The following is a 12,209-nucleotide window of genomic DNA, read 5'->3' as shown; positions in this document are numbered from 1 at the left end:
CGTCCTCATGATCCCTGAGGCCATTCGGCTGCCGGAGCTGAGAAAGGGTAGAAAGACGGCCAGGGCCCAGGAATGGGGCAGAGCCAGGTGGGCGACAGGTCAGGGGTCAGGCTGGAGATGACGAAGGGGCTGGGCTTGAGGTCAGGCCTAGAAGGAACAGGGTGTCTGTGTCGGGGATGAAGGGAGAGGAGAGTGCCAGAAACCAGCTCCTCCCCACCGGGCCCAGTCCCCGGGGCCCCTCCCCTGGCCTCCCAGCTGCAGCTCCACCCTGGGGCCCAGACACCAGTTCCCTCCACAATGCTGGTGGTCAGTGGCCCTGACGCCTTGTTCTGCCTTCTCCTCCTGCTGCTCCTGGGCTCCCACAATCCTGTGGGGGCCAGTCCTCCCCAGAGAAGGTTTGAGTACAAGCTCAGCTTCAAAGGACCAAGACTGGCGTTGCCTGGGGCTGGAATACCCTTCTGGAGTCACCATGGAGGTGAGGGGCGGGGTAGGGACCAGCCATGCCCAGGTCCCCGCATAGGGCTGGAGGGGCTGACCAGCTCTGGGCGGCTGTGCCTGCCGGTACCAGCCTCTGCCCAAGACAGGACCCCAGGACCCCTCCCAGGCTTGTTTCCTGTTCCACCCACCACAATCCCACCCCGTCCGCTAGTCTCCATTTCTCCTCTCCGCCTCTCTCCTCTGCCCTAGGATTTTCCTCTTTTCCTTTTGCTTCTCCTCGGACCCCCTCTTCTTCCTCTGCCTCTTGGGCCCCTAAACACACGCATGCTCACGTCCTGAGTCCCAGACACACAGACACAGGGCAGCCGGGACCAGCACCAACCTCCCTTCTCTCTGCTCCTTGCTGCCGAGCCTGTGGCTGTCCGTGAGGATGGGGGGACTGCCCGAAGGGAGGCACCCTCGTGGCCAGCTGCTTTGCCAGAGAGGACGCCAGGTCTGCCCTGTGTGTGTGTTGGTTGGAAGCAGGCATGAGAGCATCTTAACTTCAGGAACTTCCAAACCCAGACCCTACAAAGAGTCTGTCTTCTCGATCTTGTTCATAGAGGATTTGTGGGGACTTACAAGGACCTACGCAGTAGCAGGAGCTTAAGTCAGGAAGGAGCAAGAAGAATGAGACTTGGTTAGGGCCAAGGCATGAAATGAATCCAGGGACATGGCTGGTTGCCAAAATACGCTGTGAGGTCTGCCCACCCTTCAGAGTTGGGCCATAGATCTGGTTCAGAGGCACCTAGCAGGCAAAGCGAAAAGAGAAAGCAGATCCATTATGTATGTCTGTGTCTATGAGATGTAAGTTCTGAGAAATGGCATGATTCCTGATGGAGAACAGAACAGGGGGACGACAGGCCCTTTCAGGAGAGTCTTGGCCCAATCTTCCCTCACAGAGGCATGGGAGGTAAACAAAGGAAAGGGCTGATTCCCACAGCAACAAGCCAGGCCCTGCCTCAAGCCTGGGATGGCAGGGCCTGTAGGGCACTCACTGCCTGCCAGGCGCCTTGTCAAGTCAGGAGTGTCACAGACGGCAGCGGGGAGCAGAGGCGCATCCTCCAAGATCACGCAGTGATATGCTCACTGTCCATTCATTCATTCCCTCACTCACTCATCCTTATTGTTAGTCTTCCGCCACCATGCCCCTCTGTGCCCAGGCCAGAGACACAGGGCAGAGTCAGACTCGGGGAGCCCACACTTTGGGCAGTCCTTGCCTCCTACAAGTCACTTCAGGGGAGGCGGTGGCTTCGAAGGCCCCCGGGACTTCTGGCCTTGCAGCCTCCCAGCATCCCTGCCCCCAGCCCTGGCCTTTGCTGAGCAAACAGCCTGGATTAGCAGCCTCCGGAAAGTCCTGGCAAGGACTGGGCCTTGGGCCAGGTTCCAGGCTGGCAGGCCAGAGGGGTGGGGAGCCAGCTGGGGTGAGGCCTCTGAGCTCCCTTCCTCTGATTCTTGCCAAGCCTGCCTCAGTTTCTCTGCCCTTTCCTTCCTCTTACCAGATAGGCCTCCCCCGCCCCGGCCGCTGTGAATTCTCTCCCACACGCTCCCTTTCCTCACAGCCCTGCCAGCCACTCCTCACCCTTGCTCTCAGGCTCTCCTCACCTTGCAATGTCCCCTGGGGACCTGCACCAGGAACCTGCCCCACGCCCTGCCCCTCCCCTGCCTCAGTGGGCCACCCTGGAGTGTCTCATGTTCTCACCGCCTGGAGTCCTAAACCCCAACATGACTGTTTGCACAAACTACTCTCCTGTGTCTGGTGGCTCCGGGCATGTCCTTTCCTTCACGGGGCCTGTTTTCTCGCCTGAGAAACAGAAAGGGGTGGACGCAAATCTCTCTTGTCGGAAAAACTTGTAAAGGTGTCACTGGAACATGGCAGGGGTCAGGGGCGCCGACCCCACACACAGCGGAAAATTCGAGTATAACCTGACTCCCCCAAAGCTTAACTGCTAATAGCTTTACCAATAACATAGACAGTCGAGTAACACATATTTTGTGTGTTGTGTGCATTATATACTGTGTAAGGTAAGCCGGAGAAGAGAAGAAAATGTTATTAAGAAAATCATAAGAAAGAGAAAATACATTTACAGTATCGTGCTGCATTTATCAAAAAAACTCCACATCTAAGTGGACCGTGCAGTTCAAAGCTATGGACTCAGGGGGAGCGGGGTTCCAATCCATTTAGTTCCTTAACTTCTCTGAGCCTCATGTGTCAAGTGGGTTTTATAAAAGCAGGCGGCATAGATGTGTGGTGAGGCTTACGTGGCAAGGGCCCACCCGCTCTGCTGGGCTCCTTGCCCCACTTCTTCAATGGGCTCCCGTGTCCGACAGCCGGCCTGTCATTTAATGGCAGGCCTTGACGTTACTCCCTTCCTCCCTCGAAGCCCAGCCCAGGCCAGTGAGGGAGCGTGATGGGGGAGTAGGGGACGGCGGGGACCCCGCCCTGAGCTGCCCTGGTCACACAGACGCCATCCCGGGCCTGGAAGCGGTGCGGCTGGCCCCATCCATGCAGAACCGCAGTGGCGCCGTGTGGAGCAGGGACCCTGTCCTCTTCTCCGCCTGGGAGGTGGACATGCAGATGAGGGTGACTGGGCCAGGGCGGCGGGGAGCCAAGGGCATGGTGAGTGGCCCCAACCGAGGCCCGGAGGAGGGGGTGAGTCAGGGAGGGGGGTGGTGAGCCCAAGCTTCCAGTGTCCCGCAGGGTCCCCTGGGCTGAGCAGCTGGGGCCCCGCAGGCCATGTGGTACACCCGGGGCAGGGGCCAAGTAGGCTCTGTCCTGGAGGGGCCGGCCTCGTGGGATGGCATCGGGATCCTCTTCGACTCCTCCAGCGAGGACACCCAGGTGAGTAGTGATCTCCTGCCCCACCCCCATCCCCTTCCTCCCCCTCCCCCAACCTGGTACCCATGGCTCAGGCTGCCTGTCATCTCCCATGCAGAACAGCCCCACCATCCGTGTGCTGGCCAGTGATGGGCACATTCACTACGAGCCACGTGGGTAAGGGCCTGTCCGGACTGACCCATACCTCGTTCCTGGGCCCCGGGGGCCTCAGCGGCTACCCACACTGTGTACGCCAGGCCCTGCTCAGCTCAGCTGATGGCTGCTGCCCTGGAACTCCCTCTGCCTTGTTAGCTCATAACAATTAGAGTAATTGCTAGCATTTATGGAGCGGGCTTACCTGTCTGCAGGGCACAGCGCCAAGCACTTCACATTCATTGTCTTAGCGAACCCTCATAACAATGTTATGAGGTAGTTCCAATTATTATCCTCATTTTAAAGATGGGGGAACTCGGTTTGGAAAGATGTGGTCATTTGCCCAAGGTCACACAGCTAGAGTGCACATCACAGAGCTGGCTTCTCCCTGCTCTGGCAGGCCTCCCTCTTGGCCTGAGGCGGAAGTGCCTTCTGTGTGTCTGTCTGTGCGCCCAGAGAAACCTGGCACCTCTCAGGCCTGCAGAACTTGGCTCTTGTTGTCTGTCCTGAGTCTGTCCTGCTGCAGATCAAGCCCAGCAGAAAGGAGAGGAAAGGGGAGCCCTCCCCAGAGGCGCAGGGGGACTTGGAGTCTAGGGGAGAGACAGTCGGTGGTGGGGTAGCGGGGAGCAGGGGGGGGAGGGGGGTAGAGCTCCACTGTTGCTCCAGGCTCTGTCCCCGAGGGAAGAGTCACAGGAAGGCCTTGGCGTCTCCTGCCACTCCCGCTAAAGAAGCAAGGAAGACTCACGCTGGACAGCAGGGACACGTTCCATCCCGGGTGACCCGTGAGGGGGGGGGTGGTGCTGTAGGCCTGGGCAGAATGGCCCCCGGGACCACCCCCACTGGCCAGGCCTTGGGTCCCGTGCGGCCCAGCTAGACTCCAAGTGCCCACAGGGATGGAGCCAGCAGGGTGCTGGGCTCCTGCCACCGAGACTTCCGCAACCTGCCGACCCCCCTCAGAGTGCGGATCACCTACTGGGGTCAGAGGCTGCGCGTGAGTAGCCCTCCCTGCTTTTGCAGACTCTCCGGGTAGGGAGTGCAGACTAGAGGACTCGGAGCTGCGGAGTTGCAATGGGAGCGCCCCGGGTCTCAACGGACTCGGGCCTGGGACACCACACAGGGGTCCTGGCACATACAGGTGGCACCCACAGGGGACCCACCTCCCCGCGCAGACTCCTAACTCCCAGAGCACATACTTCCGAGGGCTGGCGTGGGACCCCGCAAGCATGCCCCTGCACGCCACGCCGACACCAAGCTGGGCGGCTGCCCGCCCAACCTTAGAACCAGGGAACCCGATGAATCAGAGGTGGGGGGTGATAACCCGCTGCTGGGGTCAGGGGAGGGGCGGGGGTTCCATCCGCCAGGGGCTCACTCCTCTGCGCCCCGCAGGTGTCCTTGAACCGTGGCCTCACTCCCGACAACTTAGATGAGGTCTGTGTCGACGTGGGTCCCCTGCTTTTGGCTCCTGGAGGTTTCTTTGGGGTCTCGGCAGCCACTGGCACCCTGGCAGGTGAGGGCCTTCTGGGCAGGTAAGAGCGGAGGAGTGGTACCGAATGAAACATCCCAGCACACCTTCTAAAGAGCTCTGGGTATAGGGCCAGCCCCTTCCTCTCTGCGTGGTTTGGGCAAGTCATGCGCCCTCTCTGGGCCTCTGTTACCATCGGGGCAAGGTCATGTCTGCCTTGCAGAGTCGCCGAAAGTCTCAAATAGGATAGAGCACAAGAAGCTCTTACTCCAGAGGCACCTGGGTGGCTCAGTTCGTTAAGTGTCTGACTTTGGCTCCGGTCATGATCTCACGGTTCTTGGGTTCGAGCCCTGCAACAGGCTCTGTGCTCAGAACCTGGAGTCTGCTTCAGATTCTGTGTCTCCCTCTCTCTCTGCCCCTCCCATGCTCACAGTCTCTCTCTGTTTCTCAAAAAAAAAAAAGAAGCAGCAGCAGCTTTTACTCCAGGGATGGCCCTCTGAGTGGCCCAAGCTGGGAACAAGTGGAAGAGGGACGCCGTGAGGACACTGAGGAAACTAAAAGGGTGTAACACAGGAAGGGTCCAGGGAGGGACCCGCAGCTGGAAAGCAGGGTGCAGTCTGAGAGTGGGCATTCTTGAAGGCCTGGACTTCAGTCTTTAGATCCTGAGCACTAGGGAGCCACGGAAGTTTCTGAGGAGGAGAGTGGCATGGTCTCAGAGCCATGCTGAGGAGGTGGCCATCGTGTGTTGCTTCTGCCACCCTGGGGCCTGAGGGTGTCACGCAGTCTGTTGCCGTGGCTCTAACCCCAGACTGTCCAGTTTTCCCACTCACTGTGGGCCCACCCAGGCTCTGCGTGTCCACCCAGCTGCTTGTCTGCCCCTCACACCTTTCCTGTGAAGAGAGCAAGACGAGGGTCAGAGCTGCCCAGAGTCACCCAGATTTCCTGCCTGCCTGGAATATAATGGAGGCTGGGGGGTGAGGGGGAGGGCTGAGTAAGTGGGCTCCTGGGTGAGGCGGGGGTCTTACCTTCCTTTCTCTACCCCCTCCCCCCCCCCCAGATGACCATGACATCCTGTCTTTCCTGACCTTCAGTCTGAATGAGCCGGATCCAAAGGTGATGCCAGCCCTGGGCCAGCCTTCAGGGATTGCTGGGGGAGAGACAGTCCAGGGGCCCCGCCCCAGATGTTTCTGCCTGTGTCATGGTGCAGCCAGCCCTGTCATTCCAGCTGATATCTCTACTGATCTCTCTCTTTCTCCCTCTCTCTCTCTCTCTCTGTGAGCTGCTCAGACCAGGCCTTGTCCAGAGTAGTGCTGGGGGCCGCATGTGACCTAGAGCTAGGCCCTGTCCCCAACCACTCCCAGGCTGGCTGAGAGCTGTGGGAACATAGAGGACAGGTCCTGACCAGCTGAGGGAGCAGGGAAGGCCACCCAGAAGGAAGGCGTGAGCTTGAAAGGGCAGAGAGAGTAGCTAAGTGGAGGAGCAGCACAGACAAAGGTCTGAGTCCTGAGAGCGTGGGGATCGGCAGCAGCGGAGCCTGAAACCGCAGGGCCTGGTGGGCGGTGTGCTTCTTCCCTGGGTGGGATGAGTGTTGGGTCTGGGGGCGGGACTGGACTGGTGGAGGCCCCGCGGGAAGGCTCCCCCCACCCGCAGCTCTCCCATGGGGCTCAGGCCTGAGTTTTGGATTCTCCTTCCAGCCTTCCCCACCGCCCTTTCTGGAGATGGAGCAGCTCCGGCTGCTGAAGCAGCTGGAAGGGCTTCGGGCAAGGCTGGCCCTAGGCACCAGGGAGGATGTGATTCCAAAGCTGAGCTCCGAGGTCCAGGAAGAGGGTAGGGACCCAGGGAGCAGGCAGGTGAAGTAGGGGCCCATTTGAGCGTCACAGGATCCTCTTCCCTTGGGATCAGGAGGGCTTTAACCAATCGGGAGATGAAGGCCCGAGGAGGCCACGTCTAGCAGACCCTGAGGCCCAGGCTCTGTCCCGTCCCCACCCCACCCCCCAGACATCTTTCCAGGGGAGAGTTGGAGGCCAAGGCATGCTTTTCTGCCCCTCCTCTCCAAGAAGCCCCCAAAGCTAGGATCTGCTACCCCAGTGCAGCGGGCTGCCTATCCCAGCTGTGCCCTAATCTCCAGGGGAAAGGATCCTTGGCCTGGAAGAGACGCTGGGCAGATACAACCAGATCCTGCAGGCTCTCCAGGGTCTCTCCAGACAGTTGACCCAGGCTGAGAAGCAATGGAGGAAGCACCTGGGGGTCCCCGGTCACACCAGACCTGAGGGAGACTGGGTGAGTGGCCCCTTGGGCACCCAAGGCCCTGCCTGCAGGCCTGGAAAAGCAAGCTCCCCAGGCACTGGGTCCCTGGTACCAGTGGGCTCCCTCAGTCCAGAAAGAGGAGCAAGCACTATACTTCAGAACTAGTCTCCCCCCAAGGTCTGGAGGGAAAGGTGGGCAGGGGTGCAGTGCTGCAGGCTGCAGGGTGGGGTGGACCTGCCAGGAGGGCGGGTGGGTAGCCCTGCATGAGCAAATGCCCATGGATCCAACCGGCCGGGGCTGCAGAGAGGCGATGCCAGGTATTTGGACACGGGTCCAGACAAGTGCCAGAAATAGACTGGGTGCTAATTTGCATGTAGTTCCGCATGTGATTTGGTTCCCATACGGCTTGCTTAATGCTCAGACGCACCAGAATCCTCGTTTTTATCTCCACTGCCATTCTGGCTTCTCCTCCAAAGAGTCATGCCCCACGGCAGGCCCAGCCTGGGGCCCGAGAGCTGAATTCAGTCAAGCTGTTGGATGCTGGGCAGAAGAGGCCAAGGGCCTCCTGTGGGCTTTGCTGGGCTCTGGCAGCTCAGGGTTTACATCTTATGTCCGCAGGCCAGAGCAGCTGAGGCTGGGCAGCTGGAGTGGGGAAGTGGGGATGGGGCCACACTCCAAGGCTAGGCCTCTGTGACCCTACTTCCAGGCCCAGAACTCCTCCTGCCAGATTCTATCCACCCCAGAGAGGGGCGGCCACTTCTCCAGTCCACTCACCAAGACAGAGGCCCAAGCACTGAGATCTGCTCCCCACCAGCCCCATCCTGAACTTGCCCTGTGGTTGGGGTGGGGTGGGAGGGGTGGGAGGTAGAAGACTGGACTGGGCCTCTGACTCCTTTAAAGACAGAACCACTTCTGGAAAGGGGAGAAAGCCCGTGACCCTCGGGGCAACGGGGAGAATTTGAGAGGAGGGGGAATCCAGAAGCCCAGATGGACAGGGATAACTCAATGTGTCAGATAATGTCCAAACTGAAGAGGGGCCAGGTGAGCTGCAAGGCCTTCCAGAAGGAAGGCGGCTACAGTGTCTTTCGGGAAGGTAGACCCTGAGAAGAGAGGGGCTGTGCCCTGGGCCCTAGAGAACAGGCTGGAACTACTGCAGGACTCTGCCAAGGTCAGCGCCCTGCTCCGTGGACAGAGGACTCTGCTCCAGGACCTGCAAGAGATGAGGTAAGGGCACCTGCAAGGAGGGGTGTGGGGGAGGGGCAGAGAAGTCCTGCTCCACCCACTTGCTCAGCCTCAAGCTCCTCCGTGGGCCCCCTAGTCCTTTCCTCACTTCCTGAGCATCCAGCACAAAGCCTGGCACATCGGGAGGGGCCGGGGCAGAGTTAGGTCTGTCCAGATGACCTGGATTTAATTGAATCAAGTTAAAATTGTTGTTTTTTTAAGAATTTTTCAACTTCTTGGGGCACCTGGGTGGCTTAGTCGGTTAAGCATCCGACTTTCCCTTAGGTCATGATCTCGCAGTTCGTGGGTTCGAGCCCCGCGTCGGGCTCTGTGCTGACTGCCAGCTCAGAGCCTGGAGCCTGTTTCAGTCTGTGACTCCCTCTCTCTCTGACCCTCCCCTGCTCACGCTGTCTCTCTCTCTCTCTCCTAAAAATAAATAAAACATTAAAAAAAAATTAAAAAAAAAAAAGAATTTTTCAACTTCTTTAAAAAAATTTTTTACTGTTTATTTTTGAGAGAGAGAGACAGAGAGACAGAGTACGAGCAGGGGAGGGGCAGAGAGAAAGGTAGGTACAGAATCTGAAGCAGGCTTCAGGCTCTGATCTGTCAGCACAGAGCCCAACATGGGGCTCAAACTCATGAACCATGAGATCATGACCTGAGTTGAAGTCGAACGCTAGCCACCCAGGTGCCCCAAGCTTAAAGTTTTGAACATCCTAATTTAAAAGTAACTCTCCCAGGGAGGGTTGGTAAATCGGAGCCTTCCCCCAATGAGGGGATGTTTTGATGGTGATCTTGGAGGAACCATGACTAAGATCATGCCCAGCTGAAGGGGGCAGTCCCCGACTTCTTTTTGTCTCCCTATAGCCTCTCAGCACCCCACTCTAGGCCAAGCCCAGGGAGCTACCCATGGAGTTCTGGGTGGTCACCTCGATGCTATGGAGCAGGGAAGCTTCAGGCTGGATGCTGGATTCTGAGTCCCTCATCCACATCTAGATGCTTGGGGATGGGAAGATGGGAAGAGGGAGAGGAACTAAATCCCCTGGGACCTGGGGATGGGAAACAAAGCCCAGGGAGCCTGGAGTTGAAACAGACAACTTTAGGGAGACCCTTCTCTGAGCTAAAGCTGTCTGAAGATATAGGAAGAAGGTTTGGATGGTACCTGTTTCCCACCAGGTGCTGCAGTTAGGGATTGTGAGAAATGGTTAGGAGGCTTGGGTGCAACCAGAAGAGATAATGAGTCATCTCCCTTGGTTTCCACCCCCCACCAGGGATGCAGCTGCCCACGTGGTCTCCAAAGCCCAGCTCTTCTATCTGCCTGTAGGCACCCAGCATCATTTCTTAGAGCTGGCCCAGATCCTCAGCCTCCTGCAGAGGGACCTTCGGGCCCCATTGGTGAGAGGGAAGGAAGGGTACCATGGGGGCCCCATCCTTGAAGTCCTGGCTCAGCCCCCTTCTTCCAGCACTTCTGCATCCCCAGACCCCTTGTGCCCTTGCGCTCCCCTCCCAGAACTGCTGGCAGGCAGCACCTGTATCTGTGCCTGTGTCTGTGATGCAGCTCTCATCTTCTCTCTGCCCTCTCTGCATTCTGGAGAGTCCCACAGACTCTCAATGGCAGCAAGGCCTTGGAGACCATTCGGTTCAACCCCCTCCTCAGTGACCAGATGGGAAACGGCAGTACTAGAGCTCAATGGTGGAACCCTCTCCTCCCTGTGTCCCTGGCCCATCTTGCTCTTACCTTTGCCCTCTCCATCACCTTGTCTTTCACTCTCTACTTCTTTCTCATCTCTAGAGCCTTCAGACCCCTGCTGATCCCTGCCCCCAAGCCTTCCCAGCTGTTCCCACAGATGAGCCACGGGAACTAGGGTTGGGGAAGTAGCTTCCTCTCCTCGGGTGAGAACCAGGGTGCCCCAAGCCTAGGGGAGGGAAATAGAGCCCATGCATGGCCCAGATTCCAGGTCCCCTTTTTCCTTCTGGGTAAGAGGCTGATCCAGGATCTTCAATGTCCCCTTTCAGAAAGCAGCAGCCAAGAACCCTCGCCCATCTGGCCAACCCCCAAGGGCCTCCTCATGCCTACGGCCCGCCATCTTCTTGTTCTTCCTCCTCATTCAGACTATAGGCTTCTTCTGTTACTTGAACTTTGGGTAGGTCTTCCCATGAGTGAGACATGCTATACCACTAGACATCTCTTGATTCTGGGTCATAGCCATTCAATTTGAGAGATGAGGCCCTGAGGCCCAAGGGGAACATGGCTGGTCTACCAGCTGGCAAGGAGCAGCACCCAGGCTAGGACCCATGTTTCAACAAGCTCTACTGACCACCTGCTCAATAGCTGGTCCCACCTAAGTCCTGCCCTCACAGATCTCACTTGCTAATGTGAGAAACTGATGAGTAACTGAAAGTCACACCCTATCTGGTCAGTGCCACGATGGCAGGGAGCTCAGGGGCTATAACACTATGGGAAAAAAAGCACTTGACCCAGCTTAGGGAGATCAAGGAATTGACCTGGAAGGGACTCTGGATATGGGTCAAGATAACTAGGAGTTTTCTAGCCTTACAAGCTAAGTAAAGGCACCAGTACAGAGGAACAGGATGAGAAAAGGCATGGAAGCATGAAAAAAAAAAAAAAAAAAAAAGCACAATATTCTGGAGGAAACATGTCAAGTTCAGTGTCAAAGCAAAGGGTAGAATTAGTTTGTGAAACTGGGCAAAGAGAATTTAAAGGGTGGAGGAGGTCACTAAGTCTGCTTGGCGGGTGTTTGTTGAATGAATGAAACATTTAGAGATGGTGAGTGTGCTAAGGTGCTCAGAAATGGGATTGGCCGTCCATACTGGTGGAATTTCAAGACAAGAAGAATCAGTGCAATCTGGGATGCTCCTGGAGGAGTGAAGTGTGCTGAGCTTTTTTTTTTTTTTTAATGTTTTATTTATTTCTAGGAGAGAGAGAGAGAGACAGCGTGAGCAGGGGAGGGTCAGAGAGAGAGGGAGACACAGAATCCGAAGCAGGCTCCAGGCTCTGAGCTGGCAGTCAGCACAGAGCCCGACGCGGGGCTCAAACCCACGAACCGTGAGATCATGACCTAAGGGAAAGTCGGACGCTTAACCAACTAAGCCACCCAGGTGCCCCAAAGTGTGCTGAGCTTTAAAAGCAGAGTAGGAGAGGGGACAGCCTCCAGGTAAAAATAGCAAAGATAAGAAGTGGAAATGATGACAAGCCTATGCATTATGTGAGAGTTCAATGGTGCCCATAAGGCTGGAGCCACCTAGACAGACCTTGAATGCCAAGGAAAAAGTGTGGTCCTGATGGGGCAGGCCAAGAGAGCCATGGAAGGTCCTAGAATAAGGGAGGCTGTGATGGAGGAATGGTAGAGAGGTGAGTGTAGAAGCTTGGTTTCAAGAGCCCTGAAGGGAGAGATCCAAGTAACCTTCTTCTCCTTTCCCTGGCAGTAGGCAGGAGCTGGGCAAGAGCCTTCAGGACTGTTTGTCCACAGGCAGCTCTCCTCTGCGTCCTGCACCACGCATTCCTGGGGCCCTGGGGATTCTGAGGAGGCAGACTCTCTCCTCCAGCATACGCGCATGACTCACCTCAAAGCCCTGAAGGAATGTCACCAGGAGGTGGATAGTGTTCAGGGGCTGAGGGTTTGGCTGGTACCTTCTCCCTCTGGGTGCCCAGCTCCTGCCCACACTTAGTTTGGAGGTAGTTCCAATCTTATTAAAGGCAATCTACATCTCCCCATGCTCTGTTTGATACGCTCATTTACCTTCTGGCTTCATCTTAATTTCTCTGAAGGCTTTCACCTTCTCTGGATAGGTAGCTGGGAGTGGGCTCCA

The 12,209-nt window shown here is 57.2% G+C and overlaps 1 protein-coding gene across 1 annotated transcript; it reads left to right on the top strand.

The window, feature by feature from the left end:
- The first annotated feature begins 297 nt into the window (after positions 1 to 297).
- On the top strand, positions 298 to 12,090 carry LMAN1L (lectin, mannose binding 1 like). The gene is made up of 13 exons (XM_039238216.1): positions 298 to 475; positions 2,943 to 3,097; positions 3,212 to 3,319; positions 3,414 to 3,472; positions 4,340 to 4,439; positions 4,835 to 4,955; positions 5,968 to 6,023; positions 6,605 to 6,737; positions 7,039 to 7,190; positions 8,314 to 8,381; positions 9,650 to 9,773; positions 10,395 to 10,522; positions 11,826 to 12,090. Exons 1-13 carry the CDS (start codon positions 298 to 300, stop codon positions 11,956 to 11,958), a joined length of 1,515 nt encoding a protein of 504 aa, XP_039094147.1. The 3' UTR covers positions 11,959 to 12,090.
- Positions 12,091 to 12,209: the final 119 nt, after the last annotated feature.

Source organism: Hyaena hyaena, unplaced genomic scaffold (genome assembly GCF_003009895.1).
Source record: "Hyaena hyaena isolate Hyena2069 unplaced genomic scaffold, ASM300989v1 scaffold_137, whole genome shotgun sequence".
NCBI lineage: Eukaryota > Metazoa > Chordata > Mammalia > Carnivora > Hyaenidae > Hyaena > Hyaena hyaena.
The sequence above is the reverse complement of the archived record's forward strand: the minus strand, read 5'-3'. Positions and strand labels throughout refer to the sequence as shown.

Bases quoted from the DNA above. Each gene is read 5' to 3' on its own strand.
- LMAN1L (XM_039238216.1), top strand. From the start codon at position 298: ATGCTGGTGGTCAGTGGCCCTGACGCCTTGTTCTGCCTTCTCCTCCTG. The intron at 3,098-3,211 runs GTGAGTGGCCCC...GGGGCCCCGCAG, and splicing joins GGCGGGGAGCCAAGGGCATG to GCCATGTGGTACACCCGGGG. The intron at 10,523-11,825 runs GTAGGTCTTCCC...TTTCCCTGGCAG, and splicing joins TTCTGTTACTTGAACTTTGG to TAGGCAGGAGCTGGGCAAGA.